Genomic DNA, 27,843 nt, shown 5'->3' with positions numbered 1-27,843 from the left:
ATAATCAAACCAGTCTCCAGCCAATAATGAGTTTTTGTAAAGTTCTTCCATCTAGACAATATTGCCACTTATACCTTTTACTTTGGGATATAAAACTAGAAACTATTCCCATATTTTAATTGTTAAGTCCTGAAGGAATAGAATATTGGTAGGTATTAGATTACTAAACAGTGACATCTGTTACAACACTTTGGTCTAGATTTACTAATTCTGTCTAATTTGTAGACAGAATAAACCTAGTCTGAAAATGCACCAAAAGTATCATAGAGGCTGATGCTGGATGATAAGTCTGGTGCCTCCTTAGACAGTCTAGTCTAGTTTATACCACCTGTTCCTTGGCTTGGTTTATTCCAAAATGTGCCCACATGTCCTAATAATGTGTTCCAATTCACCAAAATGCTGTCCACCAAAAACTTTAAACCAGTTGTAAATTGTCCTAATCTGTGCCACTTTTATGTGCCATATTCATGGATTTCAGCTTCATAACTGTATCTAAAAGGTAGATAAACGCATGTGCATGCCCACATTCCAGTTTAAAACCAGAAAATGATGAGGATATATGAAAAATTATTTTTGGGTGCATCTGAATAATAAATGAGGTGGCGCAAACAAAGCCAAGAAAGGGCCACACTCAACATAGTAAATGTGGACCTTTATACTAAACATAAAGACCTGACTTCTGAAATATGTGTGGGGTATGGAAGATCAGTAATCACCCATATATCACTTTCTCCATGACAGATGTATGCGCCTTTGTCTTGACACCAGATACTATTACTGACTCCTTATTCTCGTGAGATACATTATTGATCACAGCTTTGTCATGTATCGAACTGTTGTTGTATAGAACAATGCATCTTCATGATATAAACTTAGCCTTTACTCCCAACATCCTTTTGCAGAGTACTTTCCGAGGTATCATTATTACAAAAATGCCATATTAGACCTTTATCTTCTAAAGATCTGACACAGTTGCTGCTCTCTAGGGGTTCATAAAGCATAGTTTATATGCTGGCAAGGTAAAAAAGCTTGCAGATAGGGGACAAAAATGATGATGAACAGAACTTTGTTTCAAATATTAGCTGGAGGTAATTTACCCACAAATCATAATTATATTTCTCTTTAAAATCCTTTTAGCGTAATTATGGTAGCCACATGGCACATGGTTCTCCCATGTGCCAAGATGTATTTTTTTAAATTGAATGTATTAAATGTTTTAATGATAGGATAATTTTGTTCATCTAAGGCCTCAGACCATTGTCATCGCACACAGAACCATTAATTTATGTGAATCCATTCCGCAAAACAGAACATATCCTATTGTTATCCATTTTGCAGACAAGAATAGGCAGTTCTATTAGGAAAATGTGGCATGCACACGACCAGTATCTTCATTTTGTGGATCCGTGGTTTGTGGCCCACAATAGACATATGGTCGTGTACATGTAGCCTAGTTATGTAGTATTATTATATCCTAGTCAGACAAAAATATTAAAATGCTAATTCTCTTCTCTTCTCCCTATTGAGAACATGTGCACACTTGACTGTGTCCATGTGTATGGGGGAGTCAAGCAGAATGGCTGTTGGCTGAGCAGACATTTGCCCGACCACCATAATATTGGCTCCGTGCCTTGGTACATGACATTATATATGTAATTTCTACATAATAATAAGAAACTGTAAATAATTTCTAACCAAATATCTGTTAATTCTCCAAATAAGACAATTTTATCAGAGTTGGCAAAGACACTTGTAATTCCAGAGGATCATATTAGTCCTTCAAATGACTTCAATGCAGCTGTTGAGCTCAGGAAGCTTCATAGAAAAATCAGAAATATTGTAGATGACTGGATGGAGCATTATCGCTTGGCTTCAGGTAAATTCCTTTTCCCATTCTTATTCAGAACTCATAGCGCCTTGTCACATGGGCAAATTATCGTATCGAGACAGTTATTGTTCCTGCTAACTGACCCATGTAAAGGTGCCGCCAAACACCGGACAGACAAGCAAAACACTTGGGTGATCTGTTCTTTTTGCGGCAGAAAAATTTCAATTTCTTGGCAGCTCCGTGTAAACATGTATTGGTTGGCAACAAACAACGAAACTCTATAGGAACAAATGATCGTAATAACAATTGTTCATCCCCATAGAGGGGGATGATGGCAGCATGCAAATTGCAGCTGAACAATTTGGTAATGATCTGGAATGAGCGGTAATTCCTAGTTTCCTTAGTATCAGCCCATGGACATAGGCCCTCGGGGATAGAGCCGTATCTTTCTGTATAATCTGCAGTATCGCTGTGTGAGAGTTATTGTCCATCAAGTTGAAAAGAAGGGCTTTTTAATCTCACCTCCTCCAGTCAGTGAATGCAGCTGTACCTTAGGCAGCTGTCTATACTGCCTGCTAGGTCCAAGCAGCAGGACATCCAGTGATTATTTTATTACCAGGAGACCCACATTACATTTCAAAATCAAGATCTAAGTAAAGGAGACTGAAATTATGCTTAATTTTAGCTTTGGCGCTGTGGAAAATTTTACTTGACATGCATATTAAAGTGGTTGTCTGAGATTTTGATATTGATAGCCTATCCTCAGAATAGGTCATCAGTATCTCATCTGTGGGGGTCCAATTCCTGGCACCCCCTCCAGTCCATTGTTTATAGAGGCTGCGGCGCTCCGTTGAGTCACATGTCCTAGGCACAGCTCAGTGCCTTTCAAGTGAATGGGCCTGAGCTGCAATACCAAGCAAAGCCACTATACAATGTATGGCACTGTGCTTTTTGCGCTGTGAGGAATCGGCTGTGCTTAGGAGAGTGTCATTGCCTCTTCAAACAGCTGATTGGCAGGGGTGCCGGGAGTCAGACTCCCACCAATCAGATACTGGTGACCTATCCTGAGGAAAGGCCATCAATATAAACATTTTGGAAACCCCTTTAATGACATCAATATTTTATTAGCTTTTTATTGCATTTGGTTTGCTGTTGTGTATTACTATGTATTGGTGTGCTTTGGTCGGTGTATATAAGTAATGTGTGGAAAGTTGATGCTGAGACAATGCGATTTTGCAGGTATTGATTCACCGCATATACAGAGGATGTCTGATGCACCTCCAAAAATTTCAAGAAAAAGGAAAGTCCAGTCTGCTGCCATATTCCCAGTTACAGTGCCTGATATAAAGTCCCAGCCTGTCACAGAAACAGATGTAGAGAGTGCACTACAGAAAGAAAGTGCCTTGCTATATGGCCGCCTGCTATCAGCCCCTGTGTATCATCATAATATGAGATGGGATTCATCACTGAGCTCTGCTTCACCTAGGTATGGAAAACGTTTAAATATGATGACGTACTGAAAGGGTTAAAAGAGCTTGTTGTGTCTTCCCCGTTGAAGGGGCTGTCCACAGTTAGAACAAAGGGTATGCTTTTTTTTGTCAGAGGCATTTAGGGGATTTAATTTATTTTTTTATTGCTTATATAATAGGAAATACTTTTCTAATATATATGTATTTAAAATTCTGCATGCATACCTTTCTTATATCAGGAAGGTGACCCTATATGCAGAAGAATGGTAAAGTCCATGTATCAGTCGTATGTGATGCATTCATGGCCTAACCGAAACATGGCATCAGTCATGTGACACTCTTTACAGTAAGCAGCAGTATTACATGACGTACCTGTGGCGGCACACAGGACACATGCCTGTGATAAGTAAATAGAATGGCGATCTGATTTGTATCGCTAATATTACAGTAACTAATCACTGTGTGGCTGCTTCTAGGACTAGGTGATTCCTAAAATGACTGTCTCTAGGTGATGTTGTCATGTGTTAATAAAATTTTGTGTAAAAAAAAAAAAAAAAAAAAAGCACACAGAGATCTGCTTGTACACAGGCAATGTCAGACATGATGAGATACTACGGATGAAGATATATATTGGGCGAGCACTCTAACATAAAGCACACATTTAATCAAGATAAAATGTCAATCAAATAGAAATAAAAACAGATACATAAAATAGATAAAAATGCATCAATAAATTGGCAATAACCACGATGGGGAAACTGGTGCGCATTGCTGTTAATGTCCGCAGTACAGATAAGGAGCTATTCCACCATATGACGCTTATACTAATGTTGTATCCTCAACTTAATCAGTAAGATTCGGCACAAAACCAACAAGTCGCAGTTGTGAATGTTGTTTGCTTTTTAGGTGCCTTTATAAGGCTAAAAGGTTGGTCTATAGTCCAAAGTGAAATAGAAAAAACGATTCCGGCACCTCATTTTTCTTCCCATAAAATCTTCCTCTTTATTCAATCACATCATATGCGGGTCTATAGTCCACAAATGGCAATCACAATCGACTTTGTATGATGATATTACTTGTGAATATAATCAATGGTATTCAAATCCAGTCCGAAAGTTCTTATCAAAGCATAGATAATATTTAGTCGGATAATGACTAGCGGTAATCTCGGCTGTTCAGCCGCTTACCTCCTCCTTCAAAGGGTAGTTCACATGTGTCCGCTGGTGTTTGTCAAGAGGCGAGTGGATCGGGAAACTCCGGCGTCTTGCGTCGCACTCCTTGATAGCTATACTAGCAAGCTCTCGCGGGATCACACTCACGTGACTTCCTCTTTCATCCGGCGATTACGTTTCTGGTGTGTCGATTAAAAATTCGATCTTCCAATTTTTATGATGATGTCTGCATGGCCATGCGACTAGGAGTATTTCGACAGGTGTATGGCGTTTACCAAACGCGTTTCGGGAAATATCACTATCCCTTCCTCAGTTGTTACTCTACACCTGTCTGTATCCACCTTATATACTCAGTAGAGATGTCATCAAAACATGGAAGCCGGATCTAGAGTCTGAACTTTGTAGCTCTTCAGACTTCCGATTTTTTGGTCTATCGATTTTTTAACCATCAATTTATCAGAAAACTTTAGATTTTTTGAACTTGTTGTATTTTTCTTATAATTTTCTCACAATTTTATTAAAAAGAAGAAAACGTTAAAAAGAAGAAGAAAACATTCATTCATCAAGTACTTCATATGTTGCCCCAGCGGTTTTTCAACAATTCTAATATTTAAAAAACATGGTTCAAACACTATTAAAACATTATTAAAACACAATTAATAATAAATGTGGATTGCTTCTTTCGGCATCAACATGGGGTAATGCTAGATCATATCTCAGAGAGAAAATGCCCCCTCATTCAGGGATTGTGGTCTTTCCCATATTTCACATATTTTTCATATTTCACCTATTTAGGCGTATAGGGGTGGATTCAGGGGTGGGGCCCAATGGGGAAGGAGGCGGGGGCCCCAGGCCGAGGGAGGGTCGCAGTGCCGATACACGGCCAGCCATGCGACCCCCCTATCGGACCGTGGGCACCCACCTACAAAAAGCCAAAGAGCTCCAGTTCCGAATTCAACCCTGCTGGTAGCAGACTCCCAAATTCGGATATTCGTCGGGATTCCTTCCTGGACATCTGTTTAATAAAGTTCCCTCCTCTCCAGTGCTGATCCACCTTTTCCAGTGCCATAAAGACGAGATTGGCTGGGTCACTATTGTGGACCTCTTTATAGTGTTTGGACAGAGAATGTTTCTCATACCCTTTCTTGATATTGGCTATGTGTTCAGCCAATCTCGTCTTTAGTAGTAGTTTGGTCCTGCCAATATACTGTCTGTTGCATGGACACTGGATCAGGTAGATCACGCCGGTAGAGTTGCACGTGAGGCAGTCCTTGATCTGCCAAACAAAAGTGTTTTGTGTCGAAGAGACTGTAATAGTCTTATGTGGTTTGTTATTAATTTTACATGCAATACACTTTCCACATTTGAAGAACCCCTTTAGGTCCATCCAAGTCCCCAAATGAGATTTCTTCTTATTTTTGGATTTAACAGAGGGGGCTATTTTAATGCCCAAATTGGGTGCCTTAGTAAACGTGACCTTTGGAGATGTAGGTAAGAGATGGCCTATCAACCTATCATTTAGTATATGGTGCCAATGTGTTTTTATTATTTTTTTGTATTTTTCTATAATCGTCATTAAAAGGAAGAATAATCCTACTGTTAATCTCTTCAGTTGTCTGTGATTTTTTTCTCCACTTGTTTCTCTTCCACCTGATTGTCAAAAAAGGTCTGTCTATCTAATTTTCTAACCTTTTCTAAGGCCTTCCCCACTACCTCGTCCGGATATTCTTTCTCCAGGAACAGCTTCCTCATTCTAGCCGCCTCCTCCTCAAAAAGATGGTCCTCCATACAGTTCCTCCTGATCCTACGGAACTGGCCGGCTGGGATGTTACTCAGTCATCTTGGGAGGTGGCAGCTAGAATACTGAATGAAACTGTTCCTGCTTGTTGGTTTATAGAATGTATTACAAACAAACCTATTATTACATTTTTTGATTGTCAAGTCAAGGAATTCAGTATCTTCTTTAATAGTGGAACTGAATACCAGATTCAATTGGTTTTTATTAATCTCCTTCAGGAAAATATCTAAATTTCCCCTATCACCCTTCCAGACAAAGATCACATCATCAATGTAACGAAGCCATAGGGCCAGATCCGTCCCCAGTTTCGGCTTGATATATTGATGTTCCCATTCTGCCAAAAATAAATTGGCATAACTGGGGGCGAATCTGGTCCCCATGGTAGTCCCACACTTCTGCAGGTAGTAAACACCCTCAAAATAGAAGTAATTATGATTGAGGATGTAATCTATGCTGTCTATAATGAAATCGGCATGTGTATCTTCAATTGTTCCTTCCCTTTCCATTTGCTGCCTCACCGCCGCCATCCCCTGCTGATGGGCAATTGCTGTATAGAGGGATTGTATGTCCAGGGTCCCCATAATCCACTCCGGTTGACTATCCATATTCTCTAAAGCCTGAATGATATGGGTTGTGTCTTTGATATATGAACTAGTTTTCTTCACTATCGATTGTAGTTGCGTGTTTATATATCTAGACAAATTGGATGTAATCGATTCAATACCCAACACGATTGGTCGGCCAGGGGGATTTTCCAAATCCTTGTGAATCTTAGGCAGACAGTAGAAGACCAGAAGTCTCCTCTGTGTGCCCAAGATAAATTCACATTCCTGCTGAGATATTATTTTTTGTTCCAAACCTCGTTGACAATATTCTTTCAACTCTTGATCAAATCTATCTAGGGGGTCATTTTTCAACTTATTGTACGTTTTACTGTCCGCAAGTTGCCTTAGACATTCGTTATTATATTTTATGGTGTCTAATATGACCACCACACCTCCCTTGTCTGCAGGGCTTATAGTAATTGATTTTTTTTTTGTAATAATTTTAATGCAGAAAATTCTTGTTTTGTTAAGTTGTCTCGGTAAGGGGATCTAGCTTTCATTTTTCTAATATCTTCCTCCACATTCTTCTGGAAGGTTGCCATTTCCCAGCTTATTTCATTCCTTGGGAACATAGTTGACTTATTTTTTAGACCAGAACTTAGTATTGCAGGGTTTTCTTGTGTAGGGTTTTTTAGGGGGTTGTCCTGTCTCACCCCATCTGTCATGGAACCATGAACCAGACGTACAACAAGAGATAAGTGGAAAATAAGAAGGTTTTATTGAAAAGCAAGCCGTAAGCAAAAGTCCAAACGGATGGCTAAACCGAAGCAGGGTCTTGCGGAGACAGAGGTCAGGAACCAGAAGGGTAGTCAGACGAAGCCAGGATCAGGAACCAACGGGGTAGTCAGACGAAGCCAGGATCAGGAACCAACGGGGTAGTCAGACGAGGCCAGGATCAGGAACCAGAAGCAGCAGCAGTCTTAGAAGCATGTGAACACAGGAGGACCAAGCAAGGAACTGAAGCCACAGACCTCCTATATATGTGAGCTAGGCATCCAGCTCCTCCCAGTGGGAAGGAGAAGCCGCAGGGTGGGAGGCTACAAGAAACCCAGAAACCAAGATGGCCGCCAGCACATGTCAAACGAAGGAGAGTAGTAAGAAGGTAAGACCATGACAGTACCTTCCCCTCAAGGGCCCCTCCTCCGCGGAGTAAGGAACGGTTTCTGAGGGAAGCGTGCGTGGAAGGCTCGGAGCAAAGCAGGAGCATGGACATCTGCGGAGGGAACCCAGGAACGCTCCTCTGGACCATAACCACGCCAATGGACCAAAAACTGCAACCGACCGCGGACCAGGCGTGAGTCCAGGATATTGCTCACCTCATATTCCTCACGATTGCCCACTTGGACCGGACGGGGCCGAGGAACCGAGGAAGTGAAACGATTACACACCAATGGCTTCAACAGGGAGACATGAAACACGTTGGAGATCCGCATGCCAGGAGGAAGCGCAAGGGCATAGGCTACCGGGTTTACCCTGCGAAGCACTCGGAAGGGACCAACAAAACGAGGCGCCAGCTTGGGAGTGGGCACTCGAAGGTTGAGGTTGCGGGTGGACAACCATACACGGTCTCCGACCTGGTAGGAAGGAGCGGGCGCTCGTCTGCGATCAGCCTGGAGTCTCTGGCGCTGCGCAGAGACCTCAAGGGACCTCTGGATCTGTACCCAAGAAGCACGTAGGACGGAAAGGTGATCCTCCACAGCCGGAATATCCTGGGGAGAGAATACCTCCGGTAACACGGCAGGTTGGAACCCATAATTGGCCATGAAGGGAGACGTCCCAGAGGAAGAGTTCACTGCCGTGTTCCTGGCAAACTCAGCCCAAGGCAGGAGGTCAACCCAATTGTCTTGGTGATCGGAGACATAGCAACGAAGGAATTGCTCCAAGGCCTGATTGGATCGTTCTGCGGCCCCATTGGACTGAGGGTGGTAGGCCGAGGAGAAAGAGAGATGAATCCCCAACTGGGAGCAAAAGGCGCGCCAGAACCTGGACACAAACTGACTCCCCCGATCCGACACAATCTCCTTGGGCAAACCGTGCAACCGGAAGACCTCCCTGGCGAAAATCGTGGCCAACTCTTGTGCAGAGGGTAACTTCTTGAGAGGAACACAGTGGCACATTTTGGAAAACCGATCCACAATCATGAGAATGACCGTATGGCCTCGGGATGCAGGGAGGTCCACAATGAAATCCATCCCCAGGTGTGACCATGGGCGCTCCCCGGTGGCTATGGGTTGCAAAAGGCCCAACGGAAGGTGCCGAGGGGACTTACTCTGGGCACAAACGGAGCATGCCGCTACATATGCGGCGATGTCGGAACGTAGAGAAGGCCACCAGAACAGACGTGAAACAGCCCAGGACAGCTGATTCTTTCCAGGATGCCCCGCGGCCTTGGAGTTATGGTAGGTTCGCAACAACCGAATGCGCAACTCCTCAGGCACAAAACACCTGCCGTTGGGTCTCCCAGAGGGAGCACCAGATTGAGCCGCCAAAATCTGCTCACCCAGGGGAGAGGTCAGGCTGGTGCGAATGGCGGCCAGGATCTGATTCGGAGGTATGACCGAAGTCGGAATCGACTCCTCCCCGGACAGCTCGGAGTACTGCCGTGATAAGGCATCCGCTCTGATGTTCTTGGAACCGGGTAGGTAGGAGACCACGTAATTAAAACGTGACAAGAACAGAGCCCATCTGGCCTGACGTGGTGTCAATCTCTTGGCCTCAGAAAGGTAGGTCAGATTCTTGTGGTCTGTCAGGATGAGAACCGGAACCACCGAACCCTCGAGCAAGTGCCTCCATTCTTTAAGGGCCTGCACGATGGCCAATAACTCCCTGTCACCAATCTGATAGTTGCACTCCGCGGAAGACAGTTTCCGGGAGTAAAACCCACAAGGAAGCAGAGGACCCTCTGGTGTTCTACGCTGAGACAGGAGGGCGCCTACTCCCGTCTCAGACGCGTCCACCTCGAGGACAAAGGGCAACCCAGGGTTGGGATGCGACAGAATCGGAGCCGACACAAAGGCGGACTTTAGAGCCTCAAACGCTCGGATGGCCTCGAGCGGCCAGACCTGGAAATTACTGCCCTTCCTGGTCAGATCCGTGAGCGGCTTGGCTAGCATAGAAAAGTCCCTGATGAACTTCCGATAATAATTGGCGAAGCCCAAAAAGCGCTGCAGGGCACGGAGACCACTGGGCTGGGGCCACTGTAAGACAGCCGAAACCTTCTCAGGATCCATGGAGAACCCCTCAGCGGAAATGATGTAACCTAAGAAGGTTACCTGGGATCGGTGAAATTCGCATTTCTCAAGCTTACCGAACAGCCTGTTCTCTCGTAACCGTTGCAACACTCGTCTGACATCCATAATGTGGGCCTCCATGGATTCAGAATATACCAAGATGTCATCCAAATAGACCACCACACACTGCTGCAACAGGTCACGGAAAACATCGTTGATGAATTCCTGGAAGACTGCGGGCGCATTGCACAACCCAAAGGGCATAACCAAGGATTCATAATGACCGGTCCTGGTGTTAAACGCGATCTTCCACTCATCGCCCGCCTTGATCCTTACCAGGTTATATGCCGCCCTCAGGTCGAGTTTGGTAAAGACCGTGGCCCCTTTGAGGCGATCGAACAGCTCGGAAATCAAGGGTATCGGGTAAGCGTTCTTGATCGTGATGCGATTGAGACCCCTGTAATCGATGCAAGGCCTCAACTCACCGCCCTTCTTTTTCACAAAGAAAAATCCAGCCCCTGCCGGGGACGAGGATTTGCGAATGTGTCCGCGTGAAAGCGCCTCCCTCACGTACTCCTCCATGGCCTCATTCTCCGCTACCGACAGTGGATAGACTTTGCCACGAGGAGGAACGGCACCAGATTGTAACTCTATGGCACAATCGTATGGGCGGTGCGGAGGTAGGGCAACCGCGCGCACCTTATCGAATACATCCCGGTACTCTTCGTATTCAGGAGGCAACAGAGAGTCCGAGGAAGTACACAGCAACTTGACAGGCCCATGGATGCAACTAGCCCCACACTGCGGTGACCACGAGAGGATCTCGGCCGATCTCCAATCGAAAGTCGGATTATGCTTCTGGAGCCAGGGGTACCCCAAGACCACCGAGTAGTGTGGAGACGAAATCACCTGGAAACAGACCGACTCTCTGTGAACGGCACCAATGGCTATCCCCACTGGAAGGGTCTCATGAGTCACGTGTGGCGGCAGAAGGGGTCTGCCGTCTATCGCCTCAAGAGCCAGTGGGGAACCTCGAGGCTGCAGAGGAATGGAATTGGCGGCAGCGAACACACTATCAATGAACAAACCACCAGCACCAGAGTCCACCAACGCCTGGGTCGTCACCGAGCCCCCGACCCAGGAGAGGACAACAGTGATCAGTGGTTTGTCAACACGGGAAACCGGGGACGAGGAGACTCCACCCAAGATCTGCCCCCGACAGGATCTCAGGTGCGAGCGTTTCCCGGACGGTTCGGACATGCCAACCGAAAATGCCCACCGAGACCACAGTACATGCATCGGCCCTCGCGTCTCCGGAGTACCCTCTCCCCCTCGGACAGGCGAGCAAACCCCAGCTGCATGGGTTCACCCCCAGACAAGTCATCCCCAGGAGGCGTGGGAGGAGAGGGAGGCACGGGTGGGACAGCAAACGTAGGCGCCAATCTGTTAGAAGACCTCCGCAGGCTCTCCTTAAAGGAAGGTCTCTCCCTGAGTCTGGTGTCAATCAAAATCAGGAAAGAAATAAGAGACTCGAGCTCCACTGGTAGGTCCTTAGCTGCAACCTCATCCTTCAAGGCATCCGAAAGACCATGAGAGAAAGCAGCGACCAGAGCCTCATTATTCCAGCCCACCTCTGCTGCCAGGGTACGAAACTCAATGGCGTATTCAGCTACGGATCGTGAACCCTGTCTGATGGACATAAGGAGCTTCGCAGCAGAGGCAGCACGAGCCGGCACATCTAATACCTTCCGAAGAGAAGCAACAAAACCGGAAAACTCGGCAACCACCGGATTGTTGTTCTCCCATAAAGGGCTGGCCCAGGCCAAGGCCTTGTCCGAGAGCAGCGAGATCAAGAAGCCCACCTTTGATCTCTCAGTAGGAAAGGCATGTGGCAGCAACTCGAAATAAATGCCCACCTGGTTAAGGAAACCTCGGCACTGAGTTGGCTCTCCCCCAAAGCGCTGTGGAAGGGGGGCAGAACCGGTCATACCCCGAGACACCGCAGGCGCAGCAACAGGTGTCGGGGTAGACTCTGGCGCAACAACCGGAGCGGCAGTAGGAACGGGCCCAGGAGCGACAACCGACCCATCGGCAACGGAAGCGAAATGAGCCGTGCGTTCAAGCAGGGTTTGCAACGCCACAGCGAACCGACCCAACAGGTGATCCTGCTGATCAAGTCTGGCAACCAGCGTAGGTAGCGAGGATGGCCCTGTACCGTCAGAATTCATGGCTTGGTCCTAATGTCATGGAACCATGAACCAGACGTACAACAAGAGATAAGTGGAAAATAAGAAGGTTTTATTGAAAAGCAAGCCGTAAGCAAAAGTCCAAACGGATGGCTAAACCGAAGCAGGGTCTTGCGGAGACAGAGGTCAGGAACCAGAAGGGTAGTCAGACGAAGCCAGGATCAGGAACCAACGGGGTAGTCAGACGAAGCCAGGATCAGGAACCAACGGGGTAGTCAGACGAGGCCAGGATCAGGAACCAGAAGCAGCAGCAGTCTTAGAAGCATGTGAACACAGGAGGACCAAGCAAGGAACTGAAGCCACAGACCTCCTATATATGTGAGCTAGGCATCCAGCTCCTCCCAGTGGGAAGGAGAAGCCGCAGGGTGGGAGGCTACAAGAAACCCAGAAACCAAGATGGCCGCCAGCACATGTCAAACGAAGGAGCGTAGTAAGAAGGTAAGACCATGACACCATCCCTTATTATAGGGTTTTTCAAGAAGTGTTTCTTTAAACAAACACTTCTAATGAACTTTTGTATCCCTATGTATGTTGAAAATTGCTCCTTCTCGTCTTTCTTGCTCGTCCGTGATGAGATACTGCATGTAGTAATAGTGTATATGTTAAAGGCAACATATGAAATCAGGCATTGTATCTAGACATACATTAAGAACACTAAATTCAATATTTTACTTGATTCCTTTTAAAGGGCTTCTGTCACCCCCCCAAAACTCATTTTTCATTTTTGGGCATATTAAAATCCTTATTGTACGACTATTCCCTATATAGGGCTCTTACCCTGTTCTGTGGCTTCGTTTCATAAAAAATCAAACTTTTAAAATATGCAAATTACTTCACTGGGAGCCGCCGCATCCTCCTTTTAAAAAAAACGCCCCCTCCTCCAGTTGATTGACAGGGTCAGCGAGCAATCTCCTCCTCCGTCTGGCCCTGTCAGCATTTCAAATCCCGCGCCTTACTTGTCTTCATTCAGCGCAGGCGCTCTGAGAGAAGGACGCTCGCTTCCTCAGCACTTCCTCAGTGCGCCTGCGCCGATGACGTCTTCTCTTTTGGGTTTTTGAAATATAGACAGGGCCAGCCGGAGGAGGAGAGCGCTCGCTGGCCCTGTCAATCAACTGGAGGAGGGGGCGTTTTTTAAAAGGAGGATGCGGCGGCTACCAGCAAGTAGACGCCCTACTTGCTGGTGGTGAAGTAATTAGCATATTTCAAAAGCTTGATTTTTAATGAAACGAAGCCACAGAACAAGGTAAGAGCCCTATGTAGGGAATAGTCGTACAATAAGGATTTTAATATGCCCAAAAATGAAAAAAAAAAAACTCTCTAAATCAACATCTTTATGGTAAACAATTTTTTTTAGAATTTTTGGTGATTTTTTATTTATTTTTTTAGTTTTTTCCATGTCTCTATAATTAAAAAAAAGGATATAATTCTGCAATTTTTACACTGGCCACTAGGCCTAAAATATGTTAAGCTTTCCTGTGTTTTGAGAGCAGCTACATGGGCCATAGACACAATGGTCAGTTTTCTAGGGATGCTCTGTGACCTATGCAAAGTTCAGCAGGGAGTAGATAAGCTGTGGTATCACCGAGGTGTTACTTGTCATTGTAATTCTGCCTGTAGTGATGAGAATAGCTACTGAAAAGTTACCTATACAGAACAGGAAATCATTACCTATTATTAGACCTAGTGAAATATAGATACTGACATGAAAAAACTGAAGAAAAAACCCCGAAACAAACTATGTTTAACATTAAGACGGGATTTAAACAATAGGTCATTTTCTGAAGACATTTACACTAACCCAACTGTGCCCTAATAAGCAGCATCATAGTGTCTGACAGCAACCTAGTCCCCTCTCTCTTTGGCAAAAAAAAAAGAAGCAAATGGCAGCCTTCAGTTTAGTTTTTGGACCTACTACCACAAAATAGACAAAATGATAACCATGTCTGAGAACTGCCTTCATTTGTGTTTTTTTTTGATGTTTTAGACCTTCATCTTTCTCAAGCATGAAGAGGGAACAATCCGCGGCTGATCCAGATTTAAATAAAAATTTAAGTGTTAATAAATCAGGGTAAGTTACTATTTCACACTTCCATGTAGTAGTATGCATTACTTGGCGAAATTAATAGATATTTTTTTTTTTTACTGCATTTGCATGTGAATGCATTTTGGGATTGTGGTATTAATGATCCCACAGACAGATTACTGTTTGTTATCTTACGTATATAGCCAGTTTAAAGGTCTGCATACCTTCATGTATATGCAAATACATGTTGAGTTTTATTGCTGAATGTTAACATTTATTGGCCTTGTTGACTATAATGTTAGATTTTTTTTATGTCATAATTTGAAACTGTATAATACTGTATGGTAGCAAATTTTTTACTTTTGGGTTCACACTTCAACTGAACTTTTCTTCTATAATTCCTATAGAACCCAAGCAAGCCATTCAGGTGCCCTGATTTCCTTAGAACAAGACCCAGAGATGCTTTGGCACACATCACATAATACCTGCCCCGTCGTCTTACAGAAAATGTTGCTGGGGGAAGAGAGCCGTGTATGTAGGTGTAGTAGTCACCAGATTCCCCATGTGACAGACCTGGAGTTTGACCAGCTGATAAACAAGACGTCATCCTTAGAGCAGGTCATTGTCGTGTGTGTGGTGTCATCCCTGGGCTCTCAGAAAAGTGACAAAAAGGATGTGCTAGACCAGCTGTACGAAAAGAAGAACCGATATAGAAGTATGCCATGTATGCAGGTAGGTAACACTTATTTCTTTACAACTCGAGGTGAACTGCATTGCACTATGTCTTCGTGTGCATTCTGACCTTGAGATTCCTCCAAAGCCCCTTTTTTTAAGAATACCTCTTGGGCAGGACTAAAAAAGTGGCAATAGCAAATTAGACCAGATTTAATTTGATTCCTATTCTGAATAGACATGTGTGTGTTTGCATACAGTTGCAACTCTGCCTACCAGTGGCCATCATACAATATATGTAGCTGTCCATGGGCCCTGTAGACAAGGCCAGAAAAAATATTATGCTGGCATTGAGAAATAAAGAAGTTGCCCTATGACTCATTATACAAGTTGTCTGCACAAGGCTCCTCTAAATGTGTCTGTGTCCAACTCTGGCACCACAACAGTCAGGAAGGTTGCTATATAATTCTTAGTTCCTATAGATTTATACATACTGTACATCAAAAACTTTTAGTTCATGTATTAAATTAATAGTAACTAATGCTGTGAAAATAGCGTCCAATGGATATAATAGTTTACAATATATGACCGTACATCTGCAGATCTGTTATCACTCATTTTTTCACCAAAAATGTAACTGATAATTTAGGTGCTGCCACACATTCAGGTTTTATAATGCAGTTTTTCTTCCTATCTGTACTCACCTTTTATCATCCACTCCTGATTTTGGCTATAAAAACTGCATTAAAAAAACCTTAAGGTTTGGCAGAATCCTAAGGGTACAACCATATTTCACGGTCATGTGGCGCTAGTGACGCGACCAAGATGGCCACAGCGAGATCTAATTAAACTATTGAGACAGCACTGTTCAGTGGGTCTCTATTCTTAATGGTCACGTGGCACCTACAATACTGTGCAGCCATTAAGAATATAGACCACATGCGCCACACGACCGTGCCATGTGGGCCTACCCTAAACCTGAATACATAGTGTGGCATGGAATTGTTTAGATTACACATGCCCACTCAATATCTTAGTTTGGCAAGAAGAAAAAACTTCTTAAACTTGATTTATAAAAGTTTAAAGGCTATGTACAGCTTTGGAGGCAAATTTTTTTATGATTGCATTTTATTCATTTTTGGCAAAAAATTATTTTTTCAATTGGTCTTTATTAAAAATATTGAGCTGTTCTGTCACAAAGGGTTAACTGTTTTTCAAACTACTGAGAGATGATAAACACTTATTTAAGCCACATTCTTATCAGTAAGATAAGAACTGAGCTATAATGAGTGTTTATAAGGTCAGAGAGCAGAGATAAGGAGCCGTCAGTAGTGTTGATCGCGAATACTCTAATCGAATTTATACTCTAATTCGAGAATTCGCGAAAATCTAGACTATAGTGCTATATATTCGTAATGGCGAATATTCTAGATTTTTTTTCCATCAGTACTACTGCTTCTTGCTTGTGGGCCAATGAGAAGGCTGCAATGTCTTTGTCTGAGCTTAGTAACATCCCTAGCAACCAATAGGAAAGCTACCTACCCCTTACTATATAAGAACCTCCCCAGCAGCCATTTTCTGTAGATTTATGGAGTTCAGACAGAGACAGCAGTGTCATTGTTGTGCTCTGTGCTTTACTGTTTAATTACATTAGATAGTTAGTTTATATATATAATACAGATAGTTTGTGGGATTTAGTCAGTGTCAGTTAGATAGTGATATAGTGTAGCTGATGGGTTCCAGTGCAGGGGATTAGGTAGTGTGATAGGAATTACTGTTTCTCTGCTGTCCATACATACATACTACAGACATAGTGCTGTGATGTCACAACAATACTTAGTGTACCAATCAGTAATATCTACTCAGACCTGATAAAATGTGAAGTTGCATGTTTTATGCAAAAAAAATTGCATTATTAGTGCTGATTTGCACAATCGCGAAAATAATGACTGGAGATCGTGAATTCTAGAATTCGTGAATTTGATGCGAATATTATGCAAAAAATTAACGAAATATCGCGAAAACGAATATTGCCTATGCCGCTCATCACTACCCGTCAGCTCCTGGTCTGACGGAAAAGACAGAAAGTACACAGGCTGCTACTAGAGCATGTCAGCATGTGCTGTACAGAAAAAAGGGTGTCATATTTTTAATAGATAAAAAATAAATTTAGCTCAAAATTAGTACAATGCAATAATTTTTATTATTGCATTGTACTAATTTTGAGCTAAATTTTATTTATTTTTTATTTATTAAAAATATGACACCCTTTTTTCTGTACAGCACATGCTGACATGCTCTAGTAGCAGCCTGTGTATTTTGCCCCTAAAGGTGAACATTGCTTTTAAAGTTTGAACAAAGAGCATGATTAGAGATTACAGATTAGATTTCTCCTGCTATGATATAATTTTCATGCTTATGTGTTACAGAGTCGGGTGGACTCCTTCCGTCTATTAAAGTACGACATCAACACATGCAATATTATTACAGGTCATAAACAACCTTTACTGGTTGAGCGACACAGTGTTGCTCCAGGAATGATCCTGGTAAGGACATCTACAGTATTTATTTGTGTGGTCTATAAACTCGTGTTTAATTTCAAAACTTGTGTTAAAGAAGTTCCCTACTGTATTACGGTTCAGCCCCTGAGATGTATGTGTATACAGGCACATGTAGTTCAGACACCGACAGACCCCAGTCTCAGAGACTGAACTGAAGCATAATCTAAGAAGGAACCCTTCTTATACTGTCCACTGGGTGGCAGTGTAATCCTTCACAGCTGTCATCAATCACAGCTCGTGAAACATTCAAAGGGTGGTTTTATACTATCTATTTTTTTTAACGTTGCTTTTTTACGGGTTTTTTTTTAGCAAAAAAAAAAAAACCATTGCAGTCAGGTGTTATATCCTGGTTCTAAAAATCTCTACAAATTTGTTTTCCTGGCATTTAAAGAAAATTGATCACCACAATTTCTTTCAGCTCGTTAAAACCAGATAGCGACACATATCCTTTTTTCTGATTGTAGATTTTTTTTATTCTATCTCCTGAACATGATTATAGGGCGGCCATTTTGCCTGAACTGTTCTTAACGGCATGTAGAAAGCATTAAGAAAATTGCTTTACGGTAGCCTCATGGGCCATAGACATGATGGTCAGGAAGGGACCTCATTCACTTCTATGGGAGAGTTTTCTAGGCATGTTCTGTGACCTGTGCAGAGGTCATTGTACAAGGGAAGAATAAGCTCTGACAATCACTTATTGTGACTCCTGTCTTATCTGTCATTCTAATCCTGCCTGTAGTGATATCGCCTCCGTGTATAGATAAGCAGGTAACTGCAGTAAAGTGATCTGTGCAGACCAAGAAGTGGTGCCTATTATTATTAAGCATAGTGGCCAGTTCGAAAACTGCAGGATTTTATGGTTTTTGTTTAAATATAGATACTGACATGGAAAATTTTAAAATAACCCAATTTTTTTTAAAGTATGTTAAACATAAAAACGTGATTTAAAAAAATAGGTCATTTTCTAATAACACATTTCGTTTAACTCAATTTCCTAGTGTTTTTTTACTCACTTGACATTTTTTTTATTGCTCTGGGTAAAAACAACAGAATTTAATGCTTTTGTTTTTCTCAATAGAGAAAGTAAGTTGGCTTTCCCAAATCCTTGGTAACTTAACGTGTCATCTGTGATGTTTCAATTAACACTGCATTTCTTTTAGTTTTTTTATACAACTTCAATTCCAAAAAAAGTTGGGACGCTGTTTAGAATGTAAATAAATGTAAAATAACAGCAGAATGCAACGATTTGCAAATTTTACAGTCCTACATGTTATTCACAATCAATCATAGAACCTATATCAGATGTTGAATGTGAGACATTTTATCATTTTATGAAAAAAAAAACTCATTTAGAACATGATGGTAACAACTAGAGATGAGCGAAGCATTGGAAAATGCGATTTGGCTGCTTCGCTGAATTTTACAAAAAAAATTGCTTTGTGATAAATTATTTTGTTATGAAGCACATTTCTTTGTAATTAGGGGGTGCAATGACAGGGAGCGGCGATTATGCTGTTCCCCATCACTGTACCCCTCAGATGCAGCATTCATCCCTGATTGCGGCATCTTAAAGTGTAAAAAAAGAATAATAATCATACTTGCCTCATCCATTTGATCGCGAAGAGCCAGCCGCCACCATCTTGATTAAAGATCCATCACAAAATCTCGCATGGCCCATGACTACGTCACCACGTCAACCGGCATGGTGTCACTGCACACAGGATTTCACGTGGGTTCTTCAATCAAGATGGCGGCGGACGGCTCTTCGCGATTAAATGGATGAGGTAAGTATGATTTTATTTTATTTTTTTACACTTTCAGATGCCGCAATCAGGGATGAACGCTGCATCTGAGAGGTATAGTGATGGGGAGCAGCATGATCGCCGCTCCCTGTCATTGAGGTATGATTTTTTTTTTTTTTTACTGCCGTTTCAGGGAAAATTTATTCCCTACCATGAAGCACAAGGAAATTCGGCTTGGTGGCGAATTGAATTCTCCCTGAAATTCCACTTCATGGATTGATTTGCTCAACACTAGCAGCAACATATCTCAAAAAGGTTGGGAAAGGGACAACAAAAGTCTAGAAAAGTAAGTGGTACTAATAAAAGAAAAGCAGGAGGAGCAATTTGCAACTAAGTCACATGACTGGATATAAAAAGTGCATATTAGAGAGGCAGAGCCTCCAAGAAGCGAATTTGGCCAGAGTTTCACCAATCCTCAAAAACTTGCGTCTATAAATAGTGGAACAATAACAGAAAAATATTCCTCAACGTAAACTTGCAAAGACTTTGAACATCCCAACATCTACAGTACATATTATCATCAATCGATTCAGAGATTCTGGAGAAATCCATGTGCACAAGAGACAAGGCTGATGGTCAATATTGGTTACTTGTGATCTATGGGCCTTCAGGCGTCACTGCATTAAAACCAGGCATGATTCTGTACTGGAAATCACTGCACAGGCTCAGGAACACTTCCAGAAAGCATTGTTTGTGAACACAGTTCGATGTACTATCCACAAATGCAAGTTAAAGCTGTATCATGCGAAGAAGAGGCCATATGTCAACATGATCTAGAAATGCTACCATCTATGCTGGGCTAGATCAGTGAGATCCATCAAAATTTGAAATTCTTTTTGGAAATCTCAAATGTGTCCTGTGAACTGAAGTGCATTCATCACAACAGCATGGCTTTGTAGAAGAAGAGCCCAGGTGCTGAACTGGCATCATGAAACGAAACATCCGGCAAAGAAGACCAAGGACTGTTGAGCAGCTAGAATCCTACATCGGACAAGAAAAGGACAACATTCCTCCCCCAAACTCCAGCAATTGGCCTCCTCACTTCCCAGATGTTTACAGACTGTTGTTAAAAGAAGAGGGGATGCCACACAATGGTAGACATGGCCCTGTCCCAACTTTTTTGAGATGTGTTGATGCCATTAAGTTTTAAAATAGTTATTTTTCCATGAAATTGTATAATGTCTCACTTTCAACATCTGATATGTATTGTATGATCAATTGTGAAGAAATATGGGTCTACAAGTTTTGTAACTCATTGCCTTCGTTTTTTATTTACCTTCATTTACATATTACACAGTGTCCAAACACTTTTATGTAGATGTAGACATACCTAGAGTGTAAATTCAGCCATAAATTCCCAGGCTCATCACACAGAGTGAGCACATATTCATGAGCATTACTAAGTGCAGTCAAGGATCTAATGCTTGGCCGTGACCCAGCAGAAATTGTCTTGAAAACATTGTTTACTGTAGACAGAGGAATGAGATTTTGCGGTGCTGACCTCATTTCATTCCCACTGTTTTAACTTGCACTGTTTAGACCTAGGTCAAAGAATAATACACATTAAAACATAGCATAAAAGATTTAAATAACAATATGTGAGCACTACCTACTAATATGTTGCCTGCGGAGACTTGATATTGTTTATATTTAAGAAGTTTTATAATTGTTAATCCCCACCTACAAACTGATGCTCTGAGACTGAACAGAACTAGTTGACTGTGAATTGTGTCAAGGGAGGCGTGCGCAGAATGGCCATAAAATACCTGGAACCAAATAGATAAGGGGATATATAAACTCATTGGGCCAGATTTATCATTAGCTCAGGTCAGAATAATGGAGTGAAAAAGTCTCAAAAAATGCGCAAACGCTAAAACTGCGCACAAATTTGAGACTTTTTTCTGCTCTGCACTATGCTCGCCAGTTTTCTGAAAGTGGGCGTGTTTTCTTATGTAAATTAATCTCTAGACAGATTTACTATTGGGACTATTTAAAAAGTCGCAAAAGTCGCAATTTCACTCCAGTGAGGACCATGCTTATCTTATGAGACTTTTTAATAGAACATGCGACTTTTTCATAAAACGTGCAACTTTTTTGTAAAGATGTGCGACTTTTGTAAAGCTGCTTACTGACGGATAAACTGCTACCGTCAAACCACATTTATTACAGTCTTAAAGGGCCGATCATAAATCTGACTTGGCTAAAACTGACTTTAGCCATATGTTAAAGTGGAGTCAGCTGTCAGAGTCATGAAAAATCTGGCCCATTGTGTACCAAAGTCAGCTATAGATCAAATCCCTCAAACATAATTACTATACTTCGGTGTAAGCCAAAAACACTATTGTACCCGCTGATGCACTTAACTGTTTAGTGTTCATGCATAGCATGGATTTAAAAGAAGCATATCACATGCCTTTTTGTAAGAAAAACAGTATGGTCATTGTGTGTTTCTCCAGATCCCCAGCTTCCCTTAAATAGCTATTTGGCACGGGTGCCAGGAGTCAGAACCCCACCAATCAGATATTGATGACCTACCCTGAGGATAGGTCATCAATTTACTCCCGGAATACCCCCTTAAAGGGTTTCTACCGCCAGATTTGGTCCTATTTAGCTGACTGACACTAGCGATGTGCTAGTGTCAGCAGTCCATAACAGTGTTCTTACTTATCATCTGTCTGCTGCCGTTCACCTTAAAAACGTACTTTTATAGATATGCTAATGAGCCTCTAGGTGCTATGTGGGCGTCATTAGCACCTAGAGGGCTCCGTTCACTAACCATTTCAGCCGCCCATCGCGTCCCTCTAGCCCGCCCTGCTCCTGTTAATTGACGTGAAACTTCTCAGTATCTCGTACCAATTCCCACGCCGGCGCCGTGCGCTTCTGTATTCGGCGCAGGCGCAGTGAGTGAATGCCGCGCTCCTGGTGCCGGCTTCCTCACTGTAACGTAGTTGGCGCAGGCGCAGTGAGGAAGCCGGCACCGGGAGAATACAGAAGCGCACGGCGCAGGCACGGGAATTGGTACGAGATACTGCAAAGTTTCAAGTCAATCAACAGGAGCGGGGCGGGCTGGAGGGACGCGATGGGCGGCTGAAATGGTTAGTGGACGGAGCCCTCTAGGTGCCAATGACGTCCACATAGCACCTAGAGGCTCATTAGCATATCTATAAAAGTACGTTTTTAAGGTGAACGGCAGCAGACAGATGATAAGTAAGAACACTGTTATGGACTGCTGACACTAGCACATCGCTAGTGTCAGTCAGCTAAATAGGACCAAATCTGGTGGTAGAAACCCTTTAACACCACCATAGAGTTCCGTGATAAAATGATGCCTGCATGCAGCAACCACTAGGGGGAGCTAAATGCATATGGATGTATACTGCTAGTACTTGGTTATCCAACCTTTGAAACATTTTTAATTAGCAGCAATCATGGCTCCCATTGCCAAGTAGTGATGCATGAACTGTGGTTGCTTGCAGAGCAAGCTGGAGATTGGACATGTGAGTAGTGTTTTTTTTTAGCACATTGCTCCTGTTTTTATTATTTTTCAAAGGTCGGATAACCCTTGTAACTCAATGGTAGCTGTATAAATATGCACACAGTGAGCTCCCTTAGTAAAGGATGCAGGTAAATACTCTGACTTTGAAGAGCAATAAGGCAAGATTCACACTTGCTTTTATCGGACTAGTCAGATACTGCATGCAATTTTTTCTTCCGACCTAAAACCGGCACAATCCCAGTCAATGGGGTCCGGCGAGGAAGGCAGTATCTGGCTAGGCTGAATCTGCTGAACTCCAGCAGAGAAACACGTGTCGACCTTCTCTAAGGGAAACAGTTCAGTGCTAGGAGTCCTCTTACCATAGTCTTTGTGTGGTCTACTTGTATGGTAGCATACCACTGCCCAGGCAAGATCGTTATGCAGATATAGTAAGTACTAAATAGATGCAGAACAAGAGAAAAAAGGAAAAGAGAGAGGACAGCGCCTCATGTGTGGTATTGTTAACAATATTATTATATATGCTTAAAAGATTGGCTTACCAGATGCTGTTGTGAGGTAGTCACAACAGCTGTATAGGCTCCTGCTGGTGTATATCCCGACTAGCAAACGGGGTCTTGGCTGCAGCCTGGGTTCTTGCCTGCGCCCAAAAAACGTACGGGTGCCGGAGTAGAAGTCGGACGTGGATAAGATAAAAACACATGAACCTCTTCTGCGGGTGCTGCCAAGGATACCATTCAAATGAAGCGTATAGTTTAAATGGCTTGTATTTGTCTACACGTTTCAGGGGTGAATAATCCCCTTCATCAGGACATTAAAACCCTTTGTTTCATTTGAATGGTATCCTTTTTCCATCAGTTTTTATCTTATCCACGTCAGAAGTATTAAATAGAGACATATAATAAGAATAACAGATCCATCAACTGGGACTTGCTCATGGTTTCAGTGTAAGTACACTGCAAAACAAGTGAAAAGATAAATATTCTGTTTTATAGTTTGTTTCAAAAATTCCTTGACTGCATAGCCACTGTTAATCAAAGATGAAGCTCATATTAGGCTACTTTCACATCAGCACTAATATTTCCGTTCTTCTGCTCCGTTATAGATTTGGCAAATAACTGACAGAAACATGAGGCTAACAGATCCCATTGACTATAATGGGATCCATTAGATTTCTATTCCGGAGAACTTGTTTGCAATACTTTTGATGAACTCAGTGACGAAAACCCCTAATGGAGCCTCCAAGGCAGATGTGACGTCAGACAAAGGCCTCATGCACACAACAGTATTTTTTTGCATTCCGCAAAAAGGGGTTCCGTTGTTCCGTGATCCACGTTCATTTTTGTTTCCGTGTGCTTTCCTTTATTTTTGGAGGATCACCAGACATGAAGGAAAGTAAAAAAAAATCTAAGTCAAGTTTGCCATGCAAATTACAGGAAAAAAACGGACGCGGACGCGGATGACAATCTTGTGTGCCTCCCGTGTTTTTTCACGGACCCATTGACTTGAATAGGTCCGCGAACCGTTGTCCGTGAAAAAAATAGGACAGGTCATATTTTTTTCTCGGACTGGAAACACGGATCACGGACGCGGATGACAAACGGTGCATTAGCAGAGTTTTCCACGGACCCATTTAAAGTCAATGGGTCCACAGAAAATCACGGAAAACGGAACAACGGACACGGGACATAACAACGGTCGTGTGCATGAGGCCTAAATGTCAAGAATACTTAGTATGGTCCAGAGTGAGAGGATTTGTCTATAAACACAATAAAATATTGGTCTGTAAAAGAATTAGGCTTCATGCCCTGGTGCATTGGATCTTATTTAAGGACAGAATTTAATTTCGGCTCAGTCACAGAACCATATAAAACATCATGGAGAAAGCAGGCTTATGATGTGATCGGTTCCCCCCTTTGGCACAGGCTGTTCATACAACCACATAAATCAGAGGGTTACTCAGCTCCTATTAGTGCAAGAATGAGGGGATTCACAGTATTGATGTGTTATATTTCTCTTTTATTTTACCCCAGATGTATATTAGTGGCAAGCTGGTGTTTGCAAACTACATTTTTAATGGATACAGCAGATCAATAAAAGACCTTCAGAAACAGATAATACTAACGAGGAGCGACTACCAGGCAGGATGCCGTTTACCCAAGGATTTCAAATTTAGGTATTCATCATTATTCATATAATATTTTGTGTGTAATGTTTTATGTGCACATTTCTTTTTTCTCTTTGGCAAGATTTTGTCCATGGCATATACCATCACTAAAGGTGGGTTTAGATGCTCCGATGTCACAGTCAGTTGTCGGGGGGGGGGGGGCTGCCTGACAGTCGGCTGCTCATTCAGTGGGAGGAAGCACTGCACTTACATCACCTCCACAGTATGAGAATGAGTGATCGCAATTGCGATCACTCGTCCTCGTACGGCTGCATTGTTTAGCACAATCTGCTGCCCAGAAACGATAATTGGTGGTGCCTGCACGAATGACAGGATTACCCGATAAACAAGCGTTTTGCTCGTTCCTCAGGTGATCGGCGGCACATTTAGACAGGCAGATTGTCGGGAACGAGTGTTCGCAGGAACATTCGTTCCTGATAATTTGCTCGACAATTGGGCAGTGTAAATCCACATTAAGACTACTTTCACATATGCGCTAAGGTATACGGCATGCAGTTCCAGCCGGGGAACTGCCTTCTGGAGTTCGTCGGATCTGGCATAGCCGGATCGGAGGGTCAGTGTACATCCAGACCCCATTGATCATAATGGGACCTGGCAGGGATCTGTTCAGTTTCCAGCATGGGTACCAGGATTTGGCTGGACAAAATACAATGATTGCCAAATCCCTGCCAGGTCCCATGATAGTCCATGGGCTCTGGTGGCGAATGGCAGTATTCGGCTATGCCAGATACAATGAATTCCGACAGGCCTTCGTCTAGTATACTGCAAGCGCTAATCCGTCACTACACTACAGCACAAAGCTCTCTTCTTCTCCGCTTCTGGTGCCCGCATAAGACTTACCATCTACACTCATGTCACTGCTACCAGCCAGTCAGTGGCCTCAGCAGTGATGTGTGCAGGCACGGCACGTGGCCACTAGTACCACTGAGGTCCAGCGCGGACCTGAAGTGGAGGAGAAGGTAGTTCGTGCTGAAATCAGAGTACTGTTGGCAAGTGAGTCTTTTTAAAATCAAAAGAGGGTTCCCGGTCCCAGAGAACCCCTTTAATAGGACTTGCAGGAGGGGACAGATTCCCTTAAAATTAGATCTGACGCCAAGAAAATGAAATTTGTGCCGGGGGGTCACTAACAATGGGAGTATAAACCTATTTTTTGTTTGCCAAAATGAATAATCATATAATGACAATAAATGATTACAAATAAAATCTCTTTCCCTATATATAGCAGGGGAAATGGTATAGCTCGGCTCGCCATCTTGGACATTTGCATTTGTCATGTTATGAAGATGCAGCAGATGTAAAACGTTCCGTACAGAAGGGCAGCTTGTCTCTTCACTATTTTGGTTAAGGTCATCAATAGGATATCCTGTGCTTTGATACCTGCTAGGTGCCTAAGGCACTCTAATAGCAGTGGGAAGATCAGAGAAGTAGGTCCATGACCTGGAGGTGTATGTGAATGCCCACTGCACAGTCACACTGGGACTCAATCCACTAAACAGCAGGTGGCCACATTACACAAAGTCCAGGCATCTACAGACTTTGGTGGCGGAAATCAATAGGTTCTGCATATATATCAGCTTTGTGCTATATACATGCCATTGTCCTGTGAAGTCCCTGCCAGAGGGGTTGTGTGGTTTGTACATTTAAGTGTGTTCACGCTGCTTGGTAAAGAATCACATACAAACACTACTACTAGCCCTGCTCAGTTTTGCCACCAACTTCATGTTTTTAACCTTCTCTGCATTTGCGCACACTTGTGCGATACAGACAATCAGAACTGAAGGTTAATGCCTAGTTAAAGGGCTTCTCCAGGTTATAAAATAATGGCCCCTCTAGGCAGGAATGGTCATAAAGCAATAACATGACAAGCGTGGTTTAGCACACATACTCCATGTGACCCCTGCAGTTATGTGCCATATACCACTGACGTGTGATTGGCTGCAGCAGTGTTAGTCAGCGGTGCTAGAAGTGCCATTGGGTGTGATAGGAGAGTATATGTCCTTTTTTATTTTATGATTATTCCCGCCTGGAGGGACCTTTTTTTAATAACTCGGACAACTCCCCCTTTTTTCTTATTTTTAGAAGGGCTCTGCCATGATTGATGTAAAAAATAAAAATCAGACATCATATAATACATGCCAATAGCTTTCTAACAAGGCTAGAACCAGACCTGTACTTTACATCGATCCAGAGATCTCCCCATTCATTGCTCCATTTACCCTGCTAGTTTCTCTTCAGGCTGACAGCTTGGGGTGGGGGAGTGTCCTTTCTCAGGCAGAGTGTCCTTTCTCAGGGGGTGTGTCCTTTCTCAGGGGTGTGTCCCCTTTCTCAGGGGGGGTGTCCTTTCTCAGGGGGTGTGTCCTTTCTCAGGGGGTGTGTCCTTTCTCAGGGGGTGTGTCCTTTCTCAGGGGTGTGTGTCCTTTCTCAGGGGGGTGTGTCCTTTCTCAGGGGGGTGTGTCCTTTCTCAGGGGGGTGTGTCCTTTCTACCGCAGCTCTCTCCCTGTAACGGTAGATATGGCTGGTGGCAGTTGAAGGAGGGAACTGAGCAATGCAGATCCAGCTTAGTAGGTGAACATACACATTACCATACAGATTGAAAGGCTTTTCCAGGAGTTCAATACTGATGGCCTGTCCTCAAGATCAGGTGTTTAAAGAGACCATGGCGCTCCTGGGAGTGCTTTGCCCTCTTCCCAGACCACTGACATCACTTTCATGGGCCTATTTGCAGCTCAATCCCGTTTAAGTGAATGAGCCTGGGC

General features: G+C 43.2%; 1 protein-coding gene across 1 annotated transcript in view; it reads left to right on the top strand.

Annotated features, from left to right (window-relative positions):
* The window catches only part of C2H3orf20 (chromosome 2 C3orf20 homolog), a 34,108-nt gene that overhangs the window by 2,974 nt on the left and 3,291 nt on the right, over positions 1-27,843 (top strand). The window contains exons 5-10 of the mRNA XM_044277236.1: positions 1,723-1,876; positions 3,068-3,314; positions 14,333-14,416; positions 14,779-15,103; positions 17,473-17,589; positions 24,933-25,075. Of these exons, the coding sequence (XP_044133171.1) occupies positions 1,723-1,876; positions 3,068-3,314; positions 14,333-14,416; positions 14,779-15,103; positions 17,473-17,589; positions 24,933-25,075 (1,070 nt within the window). The remainder of the gene's footprint in view (positions 1-1,722; positions 1,877-3,067; positions 3,315-14,332; positions 14,417-14,778; positions 15,104-17,472; positions 17,590-24,932; positions 25,076-27,843) is intronic.

Source organism: Bufo gargarizans, chromosome 2 (genome assembly GCF_014858855.1).
Source record: "Bufo gargarizans isolate SCDJY-AF-19 chromosome 2, ASM1485885v1, whole genome shotgun sequence".
Lineage (NCBI taxonomy): Eukaryota > Metazoa > Chordata > Amphibia > Anura > Bufonidae > Bufo > Bufo gargarizans.
Note: the sequence above shows the minus strand (reverse complement) of the source record. Positions and strands in the feature narration are given on the sequence as shown.